The sequence below is a fragment of the Neolamprologus multifasciatus genome, chromosome 11, assembly GCF_963576455.1.
Source record: "Neolamprologus multifasciatus chromosome 11, fNeoMul1.2, whole genome shotgun sequence".
NCBI lineage: Eukaryota > Metazoa > Chordata > Actinopteri > Cichliformes > Cichlidae > Neolamprologus > Neolamprologus multifasciatus.
Window position 1 is genome coordinate 15,186,869 of NC_140449.1, and position 21,967 is coordinate 15,208,835.

The window sequence follows — 21,967 nt, forward strand, 5'->3', positions numbered from 1 at the left end:
CTAGGCCAAAATACATCTGCGCTTTGTTAGCTTTTCTGAGCTTCAGTTGTTGTTTTAAGTTCATGATTAGCATGTTGCCTTGCTAACTTTAAATCATTACTTGCCAAACATTAGCAAGTCACTAGTGTCAGAATGAGCATGTTAGCATTTAGCTTATTTACCAGTGCACTGCCAAAGTTATTTACTTCAAGAATGAAGATCAAGGCCATTTACGTTGATTGATTAAGAAGTACTATATATATATATATAGTTAACTATTTTGGTAAAGAAGAAGAATACTTAATACTTATACTAACTTGTATACTTGACTAGACCCAGAATTACTTAATGCTAACTAGGCTAATTTTCTAGGTTATTTGCTCCAGGAATGTATTGATAGGTGTCCTGCTCTTATTGATAAACCAAAATAACAAAAACAACCAACAAACAAAAACTAATGCTAACTAGCAAATGGTTGACTGTGTAGTTCTTTAGTAATAAGTAATATTTAATTCCCCCCCCCCCCTTTTTTTTTTGTCAACCCAAGTTAGAAAGACTTGTCACTGTAGGACAGAAAAAAAAACAGTTTAAATTGATTTTTATTAGATACAAGGTATTTATAGCATGTCCTTTCATTCTTATATACTGCTAGCAGTGTTCACAGAGCCGGCTGTTTCCTGGACACATGGATGGTTTGGATTAGGCTTGCATGTTTGAGACAAATTGGACATCATGGAATTATTCCACTACTAACTATAGTCCATAATTACTGTTTTTTCTTTCTATTGTATTTTCTGCTGAAGTTTGTGGATGGAGCCCTGAAGTTAAAGAGTTTCCATGTATTGTTTTACTTTCTTTGACCCTAACTTGACACTTCTGAGGTATTTAGCCTCACAAAAATGCTTTTTGCAGTTTTTGTCACTTTAACAAATCCTTAATCCCTCCCTTCCTCATCCCCTCTCCACTGACCCATTCCCCTCTTTTCTAATCATTACCCCCTCCCTAACTCCTGAACGCCACCAACCTACTGCTCTTTGTGAAGACCCCTTCGCTACAACGGAGGGCAGTGCGGACATTGCTCCAGAACTGGACCTGTTTGCTATGAAGCCCACCGACACGGGGGCGGATGCTGCTGCCATTATTCCTCCCACCTCTAGTGATGCGCCGACTATCATCGCTCCCATTGCTGCCCCCACCCCTTCTTCCACTAATACCACCACCACAACTACTACTGCCACAACCACCACCGACACCACCACAGAGTCTGCAGCTGCCCCGACTCTAGATCTCTTTGGTGGTAAAGTCTTCTCGCTCTCATTATGCCTCTCACTGCATTGCCCTGCATTATGACAATGGTGATGATGATGGTATTAATAATTATGATGATTGTGTTGCTCTTGGTATTGATGATGATGATGATGGTGAAAATTACAATAACTTGCCCAGTCCCTACATTCTGATTTGTTTTTATATTTTTCCATGATACCTTTCCTTTAGATTGTTTATAGTCAATCAAGCATTTTGACCTCTTCTGTTAAAAAAAACCTCAAAAAACATGAATATAGTGAATTAGAAAAAAATCTCCAAAGCCAGTTTTAAAATTGAATATTATTTACTGACCGGGGACCAAAACTTGTACTTATTTGATCTCTGTGGATAAAAGAAAATTTCGTTTTGTGTTTATTAACAGAGGTGGCTCAAATTGTGTTGATTTTTTTTAATATTACTAACAGTCTCCCAAACTTGGAGGGAAGAAAAGTGTTCTCTTCTCCTGCTTGTGGCCAGAGTTTTTAGATACTGGTGGATGGGAATGCTGTATTGTAGCTTATGCATCTGAGTTAAAAGGGAATATCGCTAAATGTCAGAATTGAAGAACAGAATTTGTCTATGTTTGTTTTTCAGTGTGTTGAAAGGTCTAATACCCCAAAGGCCTTAAGAAGCCCAAATAAGAATTGTTTTTGCTGTATAACTTAGCTAAGCTAGCGATAGTACACTGATTCTGATATTCATGATAAGTATACTTTGGTCATCTGCTGAGCTTTCTCAAACTCAGCAGAGCTGAGCCATTGATTTCTAAGTTTTGTTGAATCTTTAGGTTTTTTAAAATTGCCAGTGGATTGCTTGTCGTGAATTTTAGTGCACTCATTTTTAAATTAATTATAATAACTCATCTAATCTCATCATGAAGGTTAATTAATTTTAGTTAATCTATGACAACTTAGACCTGCCAGGGCACCTGTCGGCCTGCCACCTGCAGGAGATGCCGTAGGGGCCGGGTGCAGTGTGCACTGAGTGGCGACCCGGGGCAGAGGCCCTGGCGGACTGATCCCCATCTACCAAGACTAACGACTGGGACATGTAATGTCATCTCTCTGGTGGTGAAGAAGCCTGAGCTAGTGTGAAAGGTTGAGAGGTACCAACTAGATATATTCAGGCTCACCTCAATGCATGGCTTGGGCTCCAGAACCAGTCTCTTGGAAAATGGCTGGACTGTCTAACTCTGGAGTTGCCCTTGGTGAGAGACGGCAGGCTCGGTGGGTATCTTAATATCCCATCTGGTTGCTGCCTGTACATTGGAGTTTTTGAATGAGAGGGTTTGTTCCCTGTGCTTTTGGGTCGGGGAACGAGTCCTGACTGTTGTCTGTGCCTACGCACTGAATGACAGTTCAGAGTACCCGACATTTCTGTAGGAGCTTGATTTGGAGGAACGGCCTGCCAGATCTGAACCCAACAGGTGTTCTCTTACTGGCCTTATGTGTAAACCACAGTCTGTCCATAGCAAAAACCATGTTCGAACATAAGGGTGTCTACAAGTGCATGTGGCACCAGCAGGTCGATGATCAATTATTTAATCGTATCTTCAGATCTGCAGCCATATGTTCTGCATACCTGGGTGAAGAGAGGCACTGAGTTGTCAACTGATTACCACCTGTTACCTACCTGAGTTGGATCAGGTATTGGGGGAGGATGCTGGACAGCCGTGGGGTGCCTAAACATATAGTGAGATCTTCAACTCCCTTGACAGCATTGCTTAGACAGCATTTCGAGGTAGACTGGGGACATTGAGTCAGAATGAACCTCCATATATATATATATATATATATATATATATATATATATATATATATATATATATATATATATATATAATATTTGTTTAGCATCAGAAGGGATCAAACGCATTTTGTTTTATCCAACAAATGTAGCAAATGTACAAAGGTAAATGACAGTCCTCTTCTGAGTTTTTGTTTGTTGCTAATTATTAGCATACTAACATGCTAACATAAAATTAACCGAAGAAGCCAGATATCAGAATATTATTATGCCAACATTACTGTTTAGCTCAGAATGCCACACAGCTACAAACAGGATTTTCTAAATGAAAGTATGTTTATATATTTTTTTATTGGAGGGCAAAGGTGTTGAAAACCTCTCCTGATAGTCTTCTTATCTCTTAGCTCTTGAATTTTGAACATGGCAGATTGTAGTGATTATTATATAGAAAATATGTAAGTTTGTCTTCATGCTTAACTTTGGCAATATTTCCCTTTTAACTCTCATTCTGCATTGCACTGAATAGATACACAGCAACTTACCCATTTAATAATCAAAATATCTGCTCTCTATGCTTTCCCCTCATCTCTCTTCTGAATCCATTTTGTATGCACTGGACTTCGGACTCTGAATGTACATATGATTGTGTGTCCTTGTTCGTAGATATGTTTGATTCTATGCCTGAGCAAAGCCCTACCACTGAATCCAAAGCTGCTACCACTCCTAGCGTAGACCTTTTTGGTGCAGGTACAGGAGTTGATATCCATTTCTCTGTGTATGGAACCTCTTCATCTCCTCTGGTTTCTATATGTCCACTCCTCTGTCAGCTGTTCTTTTTCCTCACCTCTTGGTTTGTCCCCCCATAGTGGTATGTGACAACTGTGCATGCATCCCACTCGTCAATTACCGGATAATCGTTGTGGCTGCTTTCTTTCTATGCTTTATCTTTCTACCTGCCACGCTAATGCTTTTTTTTTTTTGCCCAACCTCCATGGTTTTCTTCTTTCTCGTATTCTGCCTCTTGCTTGCGTTGGTAAATTAGACCTTCCTGCTGTTTCACGCGGGCCCTCTCCTTTGCCCGAGCCGGCTCCGGCTGGAGACATTGTGACGGGTGAGTCAAGCTGCTTTACCTTTACTGCATCACTGTTTCCCTTCCTTTTTTATGAGGGGTGCAGCCAGACAAGTTTTTGCATGGTACTCGGGTCTGCATGCACATGCACATGCAGACCAGACCTCTACTTCCAAAGGGTGCACGCTTCAAGGATGTGGATACACAGTTAAGATGCAGGGATGCTTGCTTCCTCCTTCTGCTTCTTCTTCTCTGCATGTCTGCTTTAGTCTTTTTAGAACAGGCAGGAAAAAAAACCCTACATGAGCAGAGGAGTCTGTCACTAGAACTGAAGCAGTGATTAATAAAACTGATTTAATTAAATCTCTTTTTCTATCTCTTCTGTCCAGATTCGTTTTCATCTCCTGCTTCTACCCCTGCCGCTGCCCCGGCTCCTGCTTCTGTTCCTGCGGCAGAGACCTCATCTCCACCTAAAGCAGAGCCAGAGCCTGTCATTGACCTGTTGGGTACTGTACATACAACACCAACTGACAGATATATAAGATTTGTAGAGTTTGTTAGAGTTAATAAAGTGTAAAGCCACTTTATTAATGTTTCAAATATACTCACATTCGGTAAGCATCAGTGTCCTGATACCATAAAGCATATGTAGGCTCACTCAATAGATGTTATTTAAGTACTGACTTGACATCCCACACTGGTATATCACTTCTACAATAAAATGTGACATATAATTGATGTTGATGTACTTTGTGCCTCATGTTATTTGAGTTGTCCGTATCTTTATCTTGTTTGTTTGTTTTTTGTGGGTTTCTTTTGTTTTGGGTTTTTTTATTGGGGGGGGTATCCTTGAACAATTATTTCTCTATGTCAGGGGTGGGGAACTCCAGGCCTCAAGGTCCGGTGTCCTGCAGGTTTTAGATGTGTCCTTGAACCAACACAGATGTTTTCATTGTATTTTCTGTTAAAACAATTCTTGGATGGATTGCCTTAAAATCTGATTTAATTTAACCTTTTTTGTTCACACTTTTTCTTTTTCTTTTATAAAGATAATTTTGTGTCCTACCCACCCCTTCATCGTGTCTCATTTTGTGTACCAGGGCTGACTTCTCACCCCTTTCTGCCCTCCATGCTGCCTTGTGGATAACTGGATGCTCCCGTAGACTCTTTCGGGGGCCCTGTGGAGGAAACGCAGAGTCCTGCTCCTGTAGGACTTGAGGACGACCTGCTGGGAGGTGAGTCTCTTCTAGTTGTCACTCTTTGGAGTTCCATCACAGTGTTTCATGTGAATCAAAAGACTGAATGGACAGAAAACTTTAAGTAAGTTGTGCTGAAAAGTCTTTTAAAAACTTTTCATTTTGGCAAATGGTTGATTGGAGAGTCTTATGCTGGTTAAGATGTCGTCAATAAAGTAATGACTTGGCAGCTCTAGTTGAATTAATTGCACAGCTGTTCCAGAGTAACTTAGGACTCATTTGGAATATGTCTTTCCCCCACGACCTCCCAATGACATCTTGGCTATGTCTTGCCCATCTCATTTAGATCTTTATTGAATAGTTGATGAACCTACTAGGAGGTGCAGTTGTGCATTAGCTACATTGAAATTACAAAACCTTTAGAAGTAGATGATACTTGGCAAGCATTTATTTGGCTCTCTGTATGTTACTGTAAAAAGAAAACTCTGCAGATCTGGCCCAGTAAATGTTTCAGTGCATTATAGAAATAGTCAATTTAAGTGAAAGTCTTGCTTTCAGAACCGTCATAATAAGACTAATGCACAGTGTATTGGCAGCATACACTGTGCATTAGTCAACCCCAACCCTTCAACATTACACAGTTTTTTCTCTTCTTTCAGCTGTTAAGTACTGCTGAATACCTTTATAACTGAACCATCTAAAAATAAATTTTGTCAGGTAACTGTGGAAGAAAAAAAGGTATTTATTGAAATCATTATAGGCATCAGTTCAATCTTCTCAAGACACTTTACATCAGAAGGTAAAGATCTACCATAATAGTGAGAGATATATCCCTATGACCAAGCACTTGGCTATAGCAGGGAGGAAAGCTTCCTTTTTTTAACAGGAAGAGCCCTCCACCAGAACCAGGCTCAGGGAGGGGAAATCATCTCCTGCAACCAGATGTTGGGATTAGTGTAAAAAGGATACCGTTCATGGAAAGTCCACTAGCAGCCTGAGGCCAGCAGCAAAACTAAGGGATCGTTCAGGGTTTCCTGATTCAGCGTCAACTCCAAGTTTTATGAAACAGGGAAGTTGGAAGTCTGATCTTTAAAGTAGATTGGTATCTGCCTTCTGAACCATAAACTAATAGCTTGTTCCACAGGAGAGGAATCTGATAGTTGAAGGCTTTGTCTCTCATTGTACATTTGGAAACTGTGAATGACAAGTCAGCCTTCAGTCTGACTGCAAAGTGCTCTGTTGGGACATTATGATACTATGAATTCTAAAGATATGTTGGAACATGAATATTTTATCTGTTTTCCTTTCGGAGGGATGATCTGTTCCTGTTTATTTCATTGTGCTGATGCAGTACTCGGTATGATTCTACAGTCCTGTTGTTTATATCCTTCAGGACTAATGTCCCCCACCCTCACCCCTGCTGCCGCTCCAGCCCTGGCTCCAGCTCTGGTGCAGAATGACCTCCTGGAGACGGGTTTTGATGCCTTGGGCGCGCTTCCTTCGCCAGCTCCACCAGTACCTGCTGTAGTGGCAGCAGTACCAATAGTTCCAGCTCCAGCAGCAGCGGCAGAACCTCCATCCACCACATCAGCACCCTCTGGTGGCTTTGATGCTTCAAGTAAGTGGATGTTATGTTGCTTCATTTTAGTGATTGATGTCATTGTCTTGTGAGTTAAGAGAATTTTATGAAATATTTTGTTGATATTTGCACAGGTCTTGCTTGATGTGCATTAATCTTGGTTTGCTTTATTAAAGCCGAGCGCTCTTAACAGCTGACCTAGTTATTGTTACCTGCTGACAGCTTGATTTCTGCATGAATGAGACACTGACGTGATGGGGTCACAGTCTGACGTAAAACTCTTGTTCCTGCTGACTGCTTTATTCCTCAGCACCGCTGCTTCTTTTGCACTGGTCTTTCTCTCTTAGTCTCCTCTATTTTACTTCTTTAACTTTCACGAATACTGTGCTTTCTTCACCTCCTCACTCACCCCTCCACTCTCCCTTCTTTCTATTTTCTTGCTTTCTTTCTGTGTTTCTCCTCTGCTTTACACATCTTGTTCCCTCATCACCCTCCTTCCACTCTGCTGGGTCATTGCTTGCTTCTTCTAATCTGTAACTGGTGAGTTAAACCCTGCGGTGGATAACAGCATGCCCTTTGGACAACTCTCCCTTACTGTTTTCTTTACCAAAGCTGTTCCCAAGTTGCATGTTGTCTCCTGCATGAGACACGATTGGTGCTTACCCTTAATGCATCTACATTTCCCTTCAGTCTTTTGGATTTTAGCCTCTTGGAGTAACCACATGCCATCAAGGCTTCAGCGACATCTTTCAAACCTTCCTTTTTTTAAAGCATTACTCTGATGAAACCTAATAGATTGGCATCGTATGATTAAACCTACTGCAAGCATTAGTCAAAGACTAAAGGTTATGGTCTACTTCCTGCAGTTACAGTTCATTCAGGTCCACTACAGACTAAAGAAGGTTAATGATTCCATCTGTAAGATTTTTATATTTTGCAGTATGGCTCTGTTTTAGGACTTCCCCACCCTTTCACACACATACAGGGAAAGCTAGAGGCAGGGAGATCAGTAAAAAGTGGAAAAGAGGAGCTAGGTGGAGGCAGATTGCAAAGTGACTTGCAGATGGGCAGCTTCTTTGGTTAGGCTATATCAGCTTAAAGGTACGGTCCGTCATTTTTTGATTTTATTTAATTAAGAAAAATGTACTCATAAATATATATTGATTTGTTTGCAACTACATTTTCCAACAACTTGATGCATTCTCATAAACTTAGAATTAATACATTAAAAATACACTGGAGCAGATGGTGGTTTGTCGAAGGATGTTATGTATGTGGCAAGACTGGCCAAAGAGATGAGAACTCATAGGTGTTTGTGTGTTGCAGAGGCAAATTTAATTTGTTTCTGAACCTTCACACTTGAGATATGAAGGATAGTACACATGGGTTTTTTTTTTTCATCAGAGAAGGGGTCTCCTGGGGGACTTCCGGTAATGGCGTTTACTGAGTAGATGTGTTTTAGGTCCGCTCTGCTACACGGTTCAGTATTTACCTTGCGAACCTACCTCTATGAGATTTTGAATCCCAGTTTTGGATGTCTCTTGCCATTGTCGACTACCCATGATCCAAAGAATGTCAAAGGGTAAACAAGAGAAGGGGTCTCCTTTACCAAAGAAGTGAAAACTCAAGACACAAGCCTCTAAAACATGCAAAAACAGCAGATTAGGAATGTGGCTTTCCCGTCTCTGGACAGCTGAGAACAAGCCTAAACAGCAACTGCAGATGGTTAAGCTAACATTGTACCAGCTAATGTTAGGTCAGAGTATCAACTGTTTCTCTCTCTCTGATATACAGTTGGATGACCCCGTCACATTGCATGAGAGTTTATTTACTAAATGTCTGAGTCCAGCAATGTTAGATACACTTCAAAGAAAGTTTCACTAACACTGGCTAATAGCAGCTAACAGCTGCTAACACTGGTAAACAGCAGCTAACAAAGGCTAACACCAGTGCTTAAGAACAGGAAAATTCAGGATATCCTCAGCAACTCACCTCAGTATTGTTGACATCAGACAGAAATGAGCTTCTCTGTCTCATCGACTTGTACTTTCACAAAATTTCAGAGCATGGTCTATATAAGATATTACAAATAATTTGTAGCCGAACAATCAGCTGAAGAGGACTGGCATTTCTGGAGCAAATGTTATGCCCAATTTTTGCCAAAGCTGTTACTGCTGCTTTCCTGCTTATACACTGTGAAGCTGTTAATAAAATTAAAATTGATCGTTTGTACATGCATATATACCACAACAAACAGCCAACTTGTAACAATACAGTGCTTCTGTAATTGTTAGTTGGAATTAAACCAGCTGGCCTTGATGACACCTGGTTTAGAACATGTCCTCCAGATGTTGCTGGTTTTTAAGTTATGAGATGTGACAATCTTAACTGGTTGAGCAGCTGACCAAGTGAGTTCAATTGGTGCAGTTTGGCCCTCAAATGTATTACCAGACATTGTGCATGTGATACACAACTGAATACTTATGCTGTCACAGCCAGATTGTCCCACTCATCATACTGTCTGCTCTGTGTTCATTAACGTAGGGATTGACAGGTTTGTAATCTATGTTGTTTTATCCCACCTTCCCACCATCAAGTGTTTGATGGATTAGGTGACTTGCTGATGCCTAGTGTAACGCCCCAGAGCACTGGGGGCAGCACTACTGGAAGCACTACAGGAAGCATGGGAACTCCTGTTGCAGTGGGGGGTATTGCAGCCGCTCCATCCGCCACCCCTCCTGCTACCAAAACCATTGTAGGAGATCTGGACACATCACTGGCCAACCTGGTTGGAGGTAAACTGTAGCTTTTCCTGTATGGAGTTCTATTATTTGTCTTCTTACATAGAAAGGTAACTCATTCTTCCTTCTTTTTCCTCTTCAGACCTTGGAGTAAAGAAAAAGTAAGTGTGTGAATTCTATAAAAATTAGTTAATCATTAGATTTGCAAACCCTTTCTTTATGATCACTCATTATATGAAGCTCATTTGGCCCAAAAAGACAGAGATTGAAGTGACATTAATTGCATATATCTTGACTTGTATCCTACATTTAAACTCCTTTAGGGACTCACAGAGTGAAAAGAAGCTGACAGGAGGCGCAAACTGGATGCCACAGGTAGCCCCCACAAGCTGGGCTACACCGGGAGCCCCCATGGTAAGAACAGTATTCATTCCATCAAGATCAGAATACGCTTTATACGAAAAACAGTCTTTCTGAAAACTAAGTTTAGAAGTGTGCGTTTGTACTGCCATGGGCTTATCAATAACTACATTTCTTTTGATCTGTACTTTCATTTAATCTGGACAGTTAAAAACAGGTCACATAGACAGCCACTGTGCAGACACTTCCTGAACCAAGATGTGTTATTGTGACCTGTTCACCTGTTTGTTCTCTTTAGACCGGTGCCACCCCTGGAGCTCCTGGGGTGCCAGGAGCAGCTCCCCCTGGTGCAGCCATGGTGCCACCAATGAGTGCACAGCCTGGCTTTGGCATGGTAAGCTTCATTTAATTTATAACTAATCTTTTCTGAGGATTGTAGAGAGCTTCTAAACTAAGAAATGTTTTTTTCTTTATGCTTAACTTTATGTTTAACTGACTGAATGCATATTTTTGAAAACAGACATCCAAAAACTACACCCCTTTGAGCTGCTTTTCTATCTTATTGCATTTTGGGGGAATTGGGGAATTGTATCGCTCCAAGACTGATGTCCTTCCCTTGTCTTACCAGCCTCCTGCAGCAGGCCCTGGAGCTCCTATGATGCAGCCCATGATGGGACAGCCCATGATGAGACCTTCCTTCACTGGGGTGGCCGGAGTTGCACCTGGAGCCGCTGCACCAGGAGCACCGGTAACACATCACAGTCTTTCCCTCAAAATCAGGCTGTATTTTCGCATGCTTGTTTAAGTGGGAAACTCAGGATAGCTAAATGAAATAACAGCAACTTGACCAGTCTGCCCATATGGAAACATTAGGTGAGAAGGGCTAAAGGTAGCTGGTTAGCAGTGGCTAAACTTTTAAAAACACATCGATTGGGTTGTCTGACAGTAAATTAATTGTGCCGTGATCTGTGCATATATATGTATATTTATACTGGCTTTTATGTATCAATTAATAGTTCTGGTTTTCATATAGATCTATAGAGATATTCCTTACAAACATTGCTTATATTATTAAGAATCATAATAAGAAAACAATTTTTTTGCCCATTACAAAGCTGTGGGACTTCGTCCTAGCAAACAGCAAAACTACAACATAAAGTACAGTATATAAGCTCCAGTAAACTTCTCTGTGAATGTGCAACAAAAACGCATTAAAAAGCACATAAAAACAATGTAAAACAACATAAATGAGCTACATGTTGGGAGTCACTCTAAAAAAATGTTACTTAATTTTGAATTTAATTAGTTATATCTTCTTATCTAAAATATCTGTGGTCAATTTAAGAAGATATGTGTGTCCTGTTTCTCCAGCTTTCTCCAGGACCTGCAAGCCAGAGCCCCAAGAAGCCCAAGGACCCATTGGCAGAACTTGACCTCAAGGACTTCTTATAACGCCCCAGGTGGGAGCTCATGAAAGAATTCTTGTTGTACGTTTGTTGGAATCATGTGACTTGGCAGTGCCACTGCAAACCTGAGTTCAGAGCTTAAGAAAGTCATCAACAAACAATAAACCCATATACAGCATCTTCAGGGTTTTTTCTGCTTTTAGCTGAAGTTAAATAAATGTTTTATTTCTGTGCTTTTATATCCACAAAAATAAAATGACTAAGAATGAGCTTTGGATTAAATAAAACCCATGTGTAACTGAGCGTCTTCAGCTAGGATTAATACTAGTGTGATTAAGGTTGTAATCCTGTTTAAAGGTTCATATGATGCAGAATTCAGAGCTTAATCAATGATATCAAGCTGCACAGTCCACAAAGCAACAAAACCGCATCAAACTATTACATTTCCATAGCTATGCTTCACAGTTGATATGAGGCTACTCTGGAGAAGTTTTTCCCAATTTAATTTTAATTTTATGGATTAAACATCTAATAAACTGTGTGCAACTGATCAGTTTTCTTAATTTAAATGATGAAAGCACTTCTAAAGTTTAATTTTACATTATACTTGGTTGAATATGTCATCACTAGCTGCGGGTTTCAAAGCTGACGGTGTTGTTTAATGGTTTAGATATTTTATAGATTGCTGTGGTTGAATGTACGTAATTGAAAACACACATATACACACAGGTAGTAAACTTGATTTAATGTTTGGTAGTTTTCAATCTGCATCTTTAATTTCAGGTATTTGGTCTTCAAAAGGATACTCATGAACTTCTTGAATATAAGAAACATGAAAATCAGCTGGTTTCAGATCATCGCTTTGCAAAACAAAAATCACAGTCAGCTTCCAGTACAGACCTTAGCATTTGCCTCCAGAACAAAATGACTTTTATATTAAAAATGCTCTCTATTTCCTGTCTTCCAGCTGCTTCCCTCTTTGGATGAGAGCCCCCTCACCTTTTTACCTGGTGTCTGTCAACATCTCAGGATGCCAGCGATGTTCAGCTATTCAACCTTATTAAGAGCCTCTTTTCTCCACCCTACTCCAGCCCAGCCCTTCTCCTGTGTGATGTTGTAGCACAAACTGTGAAAGTGAACCATAGCGGATTACATATAAATATACGAGAAAAAAATAAAAGCGTGTGCTTATGTCGATGTACCAAACTTTTGTCTAAACAAAATCACTTAAAAAAAATAATAATTAAGCGCGAGAAAGCGAAGGCGTACGTGTTCAGATTCATTTCTAGTACTAAGTCCAATGATGGATGTGCTTTGGTGTCCTGAGCTCCTCCCCTTATTTGTCTCCGCCCCTTTCTTTGTCCATACCCCCTTGTAAAGGGGGAGGGGCTCTCCTTTTGTCCCGCTCTGATTGGATTAGAGTGGGAAAAGCAAACAAAGCCCCGGGAGATTTTTCTGAGAAACATGCTGTGTGTTGTTTACAGAAAGGTCCTCTTTGATGTACATAGATTTCTCCGGGCGAGGATTTCGTCTCTATTCTGTACGTGTGTTGAAGAGAAATATAAATGTGAGTCAGACATGAAGTTGTAAGAAGTGGTGTGAGTATCCTTCTATTTACCATCATCTTTCAACACTATTTGGAAGCAAATATGACTACCGCTACATGATTAATATACTGTGTATTTAGAAACCTCTTCTATGGGCTTCTGAGTCATACAAGACCAGCAAGTGATCCTTTTGTTTGTTTCTCTTGTTTTTCTTGTTTTTAACTGGTGGCTTATTTTTCTACATTTCTTCTTTTGTCTTTTTGTTTTATGTTATTCATTTGTATATGTTCTGTTTGTTGTAGAATAATCCTCCATACTGCTACTGATATTTGCTGGTATTTCTATTACAGGACATATCTTAAAATGTACTTCTTCAGCACGGAGGTAAATTCAGACTATTCCTGTCTAACTGTCTACGTAAGTCTGCTTTTGACACTTCTCACACGAGGAATGTCTGGTGCCTGTTCTTTCTTTCAGACTTTCTCAATAGCAATGCCATACCAAACCCTGTGTTCAGCCAGCTCAAATTAATCAATTTGACATCCAGTTGATTTAAGGATTGAAATTTATATTGAGTCATTTCTAAGAACAGCAGTTAATCAACATGGTAACCTAGCAACAACTAGAAAATCCCATCACTGACTTGGGTGCGGATTAAAGGTACGTTATGGAGTTTACATACGATATTCTGCTTACATTCAGTATTTCACACCAAAGAAAGCTGTTTAAGTATCCCCGATCCGTTGATTATGGTTATGAATACGAAGCATTTACTTCATGTAAAGAAAAACCTTTGAAATGTACAGTGTTTACACCTCCTCATCAAAACCTTACTCCTGTTAGCAGTGGAAAACTCCACATGGTACCTTTAACTTCAGTGTTATCTAGCAGTATGCACCCACTGATCAAACGTGGCCAAGTTATAATGTGAAGAAAAAAATCCAATCCTGCTGCTGTCTGAACACTGCGTTTGACTTCTTCATATGATCAGTACTGACGATCGGCCATTTTTTAGTGGAACTGTATGTAATTCTGTATGTGGCCACATGAGGAACAGTGTGTAGAGAAACCCACAGGAGGTCACTGTTGAACCTTCTGAACGTGTTCCCCAAAGCACTTCTGTTCCTGCTTACTTACATTGGAATCTGTATGTTTTCAGTGTTGACATATGCATATGTTTGGACATTGTTTAACACCGGTCCCCCTCTCCTGTGCTGTAAACTACAGACAGTTATCAAGCTTACTCTGTGTGTTGTCCTCTTAGTGGATTGGTTGTGTGAATCAGATGTGATTCAGAGAAAATAATGGGAGATTATTTACATTTTTCATGACTAAATTATGAAAATTGTATTTTTGTTTAGTTGTAAATTTATTTTATTTACAATGGCCCTCCCCATGTGCATGTAAGCCCTTTGAGATGCAATAAATTCAATGATGGATTGAACTGTCTGGCTCCCAAATGACTGCTTTTATTTCAGTTTCACCACATGAAAACGCTACATTATAGGTTTTTTTTTATAACAGTCTTTTGCTGTGGCTCTGTCCTCTAAAAGAGTAGAGTTTAAAAACACGTGTATGTCAAAATTTGAAATGATCACAAAATAATCAACAAACACACATCTTAGGCCGGTGTCTCTTCCCAGTTATTCCAATCTAGATGTGGGGTTGTACAGTCTGGGTGCAGAACGAAGCATGTGCAGTCTGTACTGACTATTATGATTTTATTCTGAGCATAAATGCTTCAGTGTTAGTATTTTGTTTGCTGGCATTTTTGTCTTTTGCCAGAGGTGACCATATTTGTATGAAATGATGGAGTGATATCAGCAGCTGGTGTTTTTTTTATTGTTTTTGTTTTTTGCTCAATTGTTTTGTCTTTTTTAATTTAACTTTATTTCTCTAAGCCATATGTTGATAAAAAAAAAATTTACTCATTCAGAAACTAAACTCCACAGTGTCCAAATTTAATTGAATACTTTTCTGCAAATGTTTTAAACAAGAAAACAGATCCAATGTGAAATGTGTCATTTTTACAGTTTAAAAAAATTTCAGCTTTTTCCATCATTTACGCAATAAAAGCCTATTAATCTGTAAGGTTCTCCACATTAGTCTGTGGATAAACTAAGTTTACCTTTGACCGGAGAAGCCAGTGCAATCCCATAAATCTGACAGAATTTTCCTCATCCCTGTTCTTTCATGAAAAAATAACTTTTTGCATGTGCTGCCAGTTTTTAAATCCCACTACAGTGATTCACATCTGGGCTTATAATCTTGATCCCATAACACTCTGTTTCTTCTTTTTTATTGTCTCAGTAGATTTGCTAAAGTGTTTAAGGTTGTAATCCTGTTTAAAGGTTCATATGATACAGAATTCAGAGCTTAATCAACGATATCAAGCTGCACGGTCCACAAAGCAACAAAATTCGCATCAAACTATCACATTTCCAAAGCTATGCTTCACAGTTGATATGAGGCTACTCTGGAGAAGTTTTTCCTAATTTAATTTTAATTTTATGGATTAAACATCCAATAAACTGTGTGCAACTGATCGGTTTTCTTAATTTAAATGATGAAAGCACTTTTAAAGTTTGATTTTACATTATACTTGGTTGAATATGTCATCACTAGCCGCGAGTCTCAAAGCCGACGGTGTTGTTTAATGGTTTAGATATTTTATAGATCGCTGTGGTTGAATGTACGTAATTGAAAACACACATATACACACAAGTAGTAAACTTGATTTAATGTTTGGTAGTTTTCAATCTGCATCTTTAATTTCAGGTATTTGGTCTTCAAAAGGATACTCATGAACTTTTTGAATATAAGCAACATGAAAATCTAAAAAAAAAAAAATCCCCCCCAAGAAATCCACATTTAAAACCTTCCATTACATGACAATATTATAGCATTATAGCAAATCCAATATCCTTTAGATTTGGAAAAATATATGCAGCTCAAGTAAATTGTCGGATTGTTCAGATCCATCTTAATGCAACCCAAATCTGTAGCCTCACATTAAATATATAGTTACAGTATGTGGCTAACAAAACATCTTTTAAAAGCCTTCTACTTTTTCATAAATTAGCACCACGTCTTCTGGATAAGCACCAACACAATTATGTTCACAATAATGAAACCACATTTCACTGTGTTGCAAGAACAGAGAAAAAGATTGCAAGACTCACAGAGAAAAAATATCTATTTTCTATAAGGACCCTTTCTCTATTTAGACAGACGATTTGTCTTCAAAAGGTAGTTTGAAAAAAACAAAACAAAAAAACAAGATAGATACACACAATGGAACATGTTCAATTAAAAATGTTTATAAAAAAGTTATTTCCATATCTCCATATAGTTCAATTGCGAAACAAGAGTTACAATGATTTTTCCTGGGTCTTTTGTCAAACTTGATGCGCACTAGTGGAGAAGACTTGTAGTGCAGTCTTTTCATACAGGGCCTAGAATAAGAATAAATGTACCAGGGATAATATAATATACACACTTTTCAACCTCCCAAAGAGGTCATATCTTTAAAAAAAAAAAAGGTCAAATTAGAAACAGCAGATCAGAATGATCTGAAAAATACATATAATATATATGATTTTTCTCAGTTGTTTTTTTTTTCTTTTTAGCAAATAAATTAGAAAAGCTGAAAAGCCACAGTTCTGATGCACTGACGAGTTTCTCTTGTCAACACAGAGTCTGAATGGCTGTGTGTGTGTGTGTGTGTGTGTGTGTGTGTGTGTGTGTGTGGACCAGTGTAGCAGGAGCCACTGGGAGGCACAGGAGGTTACAGGAAGGCAGTTGTTGGGCCCCTGATTGATGATTAAAGACAAGGAGTGTGTAGGTTTGGGGTCGCTTGTACCTAGGGCTAGGCTACCTGGCACGCGCCTGAGTCTCCATGGACCCAGTTGCAGATCTGAGCATATTTCAGGGGTGTTATTCTCACTGCCACGTTGTAATCCTGCTGCGTCCCGTCCCCATTAACATCCACCCACTGGTGACCAGAGAAGACTCCAATGATCTTTCTCTTCCACTTCTTCTTGCCTGGTTCTTTGAGGCGGATGTAGACCCCAGAGCCACTGGAGCCAGGTTTGGCATCGCAGTATTGGTACAACAAATCATTGGATTCCTCAGACACGGAGCAGAACCGGTACACCAAGTTACCAGGTCGGTCATCATCGAAGCCAGAGAAGTGGATCCTCCCAGCAGGAAGCTTCTTGACTGAGGAGATCACACCCAGATCCATGTGCTTGACTTTTGAGGATTTCTTCAGCTCCAGAACAGCATAGTCGTAATCCGCAGCCAGTCCACCCGACACGCCTTTGAACCAACCCTTAGGAACCTGGGTCTTTTTGACTCTTGTCCACCTAAATGATGGTTTCTCAGATTCCACGCTTCGCCTATTCCGGTTCTTCCTACTTTTCCCTTTTCCCCTCCCTTTACCGCCATTCTCCTCCTTTTCCTGTCCATCGTCTTGAGCTGTGTCTCCCTTTCTTCTTCTACCTTTTCGTCGTCCTCCTCTCTCTCTGCCTCCTTTCCCTCGCCTGGATTTCTCCTTCAGAATCCCGACACGTAGTTTCTGCACTCCATCTAGATAATCCTTTCCATCATGGATGCAGTGGGCAGCAGTCAGCACATGTTTAGGGGATACCAGAACTCCAGAACAGCCCGTGGACACCTTCACAGAGGTGGAGAACGGATATTTGGTAGAGAACTGTTTATCAGCGATGGTGAAGCGGGTATCTGTGCCATACACCTCTCGTTTGTGGCGAGAGCTAGACGAGGCATTTCTGGACCATGCGGTCATCTCGTTGAGACCCTGCACAGAAATGGAAGTAAACGTGCGTGTGCCATTTTCGTAGACTGTCTCGTAAGACAAGAACTGCTCCAAGTCTTCCAGGGAAGGTGAAGGAAGGCGACGCTGGCACTCGATCCCACAAGTCCCACTTAGCTCTGGCTGTGGATGAGCTGAGAAGCTTGGGCTGCTGAGAGGCACAGTACGTCTTTTCCTCACCAGAGGAACTTTCCACTGCGGCCAGGTGTACTCATCATCTACAGCAGCTACAGCCACCACAGCCAGCACTGTCACTGGGACCAGGACACAGAAGGGTATGTGGCCCATTGTTAAGTTGGGCCTGGCTCTGAAAAATAAGAACATATGAGGGAATTATTATTATTATTATACTTTCTTTAGCCACACATGATACTAATTGTAGCACTGATGGTTGCTCACTCCACTCTTAAAACTCTATGCTAAAATAGCTCAACATCAGTACATAATTTGCCATATATTTATGGCACAGAGGATATATCCTACTGACTTTGATGACATTCTGCCTTTTCCTTTGTCACCTGCTAGCATTACCACAAGCGTGAACTGTTGGATGGATTCCCATAAATCTTACCCAGCCTGTTATGTAGGACCACGAGTTGACCAATGTTCCTTCAACATTTAATCCTTCGCTAACATCAAAACACCAAAAGAACAATTGCCATAAAACTCTCTGCACATATTCGTGGTCCCAACAGGATGTACACTGCTGACTCTGGTGACTCCCTTCGTTTTTCTCTAACAGACACTCACACCATCGTGAGGGTGACACATAACCTTCTAGGACCTGGCATCCACATATGTGGACATCACATTTTGGGTTATTTAGACCAAAATACTAAATCTTGCTCAACAAGGGCCTAATATCCACTTATGAGGACATTATACTCAAAATTTCAAATGAATATCCTTATATGTGACTCTCATTTTTCTCAGAAACAAAAATTAGACAAAAAAAAAATCTGGTAATTCTTTGTTTTTATATTCATCATGTCCCAATCAGCCCAAATATCAAAGAGAAAAATGCATGCCATGTAAGAGTTCGGGTCTTAGGAGGTTAAGGTTGGTGTAATCTTTAGTCATCTGTGTTCCCCAGAGGGTGAACCATAAAGATGCTTGCAATGACAAGCATGTCAACATTTTCCCCCTTTTCCTGAAATATATAAACATTCACGACATGGACACACTAAAAAAAAAAAGAGAGACCATTAATCATCCTGATATGACAAATCATAATAATCTTCTAGCTGTAGCCAACAGGTTGTTCCTCTGAGAACTATTGGACAGAATGAATTTTGAATTTTGGTTGGTTCAGACTAAAACACCTCAATATCAGGAGATCATTTGCCAAGCAATTTTTTTACATGCCATTGTAGTGCATGGAGGACATATTCCACTGACTAGTGATTCCCTGCTAGTCGTCCTAAGCTTCAACTTAAGAATGCTGACACCTATTGGATGGTTTCCCATAAATATTAGTGCAGAGATCCATGGTTCCCAGATGCTTAACCATAATGACACTGGCAATGCCTTGGCTTTTCATGTAGGACTACAAACTGTCAAAATTTCCCATTTATTAATTGTAATATCTAAACATCCACAACATGAATTAGCATAACAATTTAAAGTTGGTGGTCCCCAAATTATGAACCACAATAACTTTGGTCACCCCAAGGTTCATGTTTGTGGTTTTGAAGTGAAATGTCTCAACACTTTTTGTACTGTTTGCCAGAGATTTATTTTACCCAGACACTAATAATTAAGTATGTTCAGAATATAGGAACACTCTGATTTCCCTGGAATGAAAAGGTCCAATGTTAAGACCTCTGGATCACAATATGCACAGTCCCATTACAGCCACAGGGAGGCAATATAGCCCAGAACATTAGAGATGTCCAACAGACTTGCAGTTCTGCAGCACTACAGTTGGCTGTACAGCAGTGTGACAGCACATCACACTTATGTATTTAAATGTTTGCCAAAAATGGTTGCAAATTGATGCAGTTTTATTTTTATTAGAAGCAATGGCACTCAGTTTAAAGTAATCTTGTGCTCCTCAGACATGTCTCTGGAGTTGTTACATTAGCTGTGTGGTTGAAAGATTTATATCCTCTGAATCTTGCTGGAGGCTGCGGGGAGAGAAAAGGATAAGATGAACCCTGATCCTCCGAATGGGCTGAGACATTGGCTTGGAGGTTCGCCACAATGGTTAACCTTCTCTTTCTGTAATGACAGTATCTGGTTTCCTTAGCTGCACTCGACTCTTTGCATGCACACGAATGACATCAAACACTGAGACTGTGCAGTCTGCACACAGCCTGCTGGCTCGTGCTTCTACTGTACGACTGTGACGTTGCCAACAGTCCTGATGAACCTAAAAAGAAAATTACAATTTGTGTTCATTTTAATAGATTCAGCAGACCGTCACTTCACTGCAGAGCAGTTTCGTCAGCGTGGCTGTGGCGATGAAGTCACACGTATGCAAGGAGAGAGAATGATTTGGCACAAAAGTGCAAATCCAAAAGTAAATTTTAAACAGAAGTCAGGGGTGAAAATATACAGGGTTGAAACTCAGTGTGACATGTTGTGAAAAAGGCATGCTGCCTGGTTTGGTACAGTTCCCAGGAGACTCAGCTGAGACAGAGAACCTCACTGGTCAAGGAGTCAACCCTCCAGCTGATATACTTGTCATTAAGCACACTGTCTTTCAAGTAAGTATAACTGTAGTTGGGACTTTTTGGCTTCAGCTTACCATAAAGCTTCTAATAAAACGTACCCCTTGGCCATCATCTAGCCACCCTACAACAGACAGCAATAAACTACAAGCCCACAAGAGCTGTAAAACTCTCTCAATAAACGAGAAGACAAAAATGACGTTTAGTTTTGTGTTTAACTTCACACTCTTGCTGCCAGACTCAGACACAAACACACAATCTAGGAGAAAGCCTGCAATTATTCGACAGAGAGTGGAAACTGATATGCTGCCATGGTGGCTCTCAGTCTTAGCAGAAGGCCCTCATTTCAGGCTGTGCCCTCTTCGTCCCTCAGTGGAAGAAGTCACAGGAAAGTATCGGGGGCGCCCGGGAGATAAACGTCACCAAGGGGTGGCGCTGTGGCACAATGGTGTATAATGAAATCAGTAAGCGTTAGCATTCACTGAAGCCTGTTTTCCCCCTTAATATTAGATCCACTTCTGTCAGTCAGGTGGTAAAGAGATAAAAGATTCAGAAATCTGACATTAAAGCCCGATTGAAACCCTGTTTAAAAAATCAAAGTAAAAACGTGAGGCTTGTGTTTTCATTGGCAACACTAAAATGTAAATAAATCTACAATTAAATCCCATATTTAGCACATATTCAGTAATTCCACATCTGCATCACCTGTATGTGGAGAGTAAATTGATAACGTGTCTATTTAAGAATGCACTGAAAGTATTTCAGTGTGCCCTAAGGGAATAACATCGCACAACAATAGTAATTATACTCAAAATTACTGAAGCCTGTGTGTGTGTTTGTGTTTGCACTCTAATCCAATTAAATCAACTTTTAAAACATCAACAGGTCGGAGTAAAACGAAAAGAAAATCTATTAAAAATGTAAATAAATTGTAAAGAAAGAAAGAAAGAAAGAAAGAAAGAAAGAAAGAAAGAAAGAAAGAGACTGAATAAAGTCAGTCATTCCCCGCGTTCCCCATCGGGACACAGTAATAATGGGTAAGTGTGCACAATAGCGCTTCCTACCTGCTCGCATTCGATTGATGGATCTACCAAATCCGCAACGTTATTGTTTGTTTTCTCAGGACCTACACAAATGAACTGGAAAACAAACGGGACTTCACTGCATCCCAGACCTTCTGCTATCAGCAGGGCGATGGCTGCCTTCTCCTCATTGCTCCTTCAAAGAGGCTGAGAGAAAAGTTGCTCCGCTCACACTGCACTTGATGCTGAGGAGGGAGGGAGGGAAGGAGGTAGGAAGGGAGGACTGTGGAGGGAGGAAGGGAGGCAAGGGGGGGGGGGGGGGGGAATGTGAAAGGGACTTCTTTTTTTTCACTTGTGACAAAAGCTGTTCACATATGGGTGGGACCAGACCTTGCCATCTAACTAAAAGGCTGAATCGGGAGTGAAGTTAGTGGTCTATTCACCAGCAAACCCGGTCTGCGTGGAGGAGGTGGAGGAGGGGAAAAATAAAAATGAAACGCACCTCAGT

At 40.2% G+C, this 21,967-nt stretch overlaps 2 protein-coding genes across 2 annotated transcripts in view; one reads left to right on the top strand and one right to left on the bottom strand.

The window, feature by feature from the left end:
* Window positions 1–15,820, top strand: part of snap91a (synaptosome associated protein 91a) — a 70,658-nt gene extending 54,838 nt beyond the window's left edge. The window contains 13 exon segments of the mRNA XM_085178113.1: window positions 1,022–1,276; window positions 3,697–3,780; window positions 4,076–4,144; window positions 4,492–4,608; window positions 5,266–5,337; window positions 6,692–6,916; window positions 9,475–9,672; window positions 9,761–9,779; window positions 9,942–10,032; window positions 10,277–10,372; window positions 10,607–10,726; window positions 11,350–11,438; window positions 12,352–15,820. Coding sequence (XP_085034239.1) covers window positions 1,022–1,276; window positions 3,697–3,780; window positions 4,076–4,144; window positions 4,492–4,608; window positions 5,266–5,337; window positions 6,692–6,916; window positions 9,475–9,672; window positions 9,761–9,779; window positions 9,942–10,032; window positions 10,277–10,372; window positions 10,607–10,726; window positions 11,350–11,430 — 1,427 coding nt within the window. The 3' untranslated portion in view covers window positions 11,431–11,438; window positions 12,352–15,820.
* On the bottom strand, window positions 13,135–21,739 carry prss35 (serine protease 35). The gene is made up of 2 exons (XM_085176481.1): window positions 21,502–21,739; window positions 13,135–18,072 (listed from the first exon to the last, which is right to left on the bottom strand). Exon 2 carries the CDS (start codon window positions 18,051–18,053, stop codon window positions 16,800–16,802), a length of 1,254 nt encoding a protein of 417 aa, XP_085032607.1. The 5' UTR covers window positions 18,054–18,072; window positions 21,502–21,739; the 3' UTR covers window positions 13,135–16,799.
* Between the last annotated feature and the right edge of the window lie 228 nt (window positions 21,740–21,967).

Bases quoted from the DNA above. Each gene is read 5' to 3' on its own strand.
- prss35 (XM_085176481.1), bottom strand. From the start codon at position 18,053: ATGGGCCACATACCCTTCTGTGTCCTGGTCCCAGTGACAGTGCTGGCT.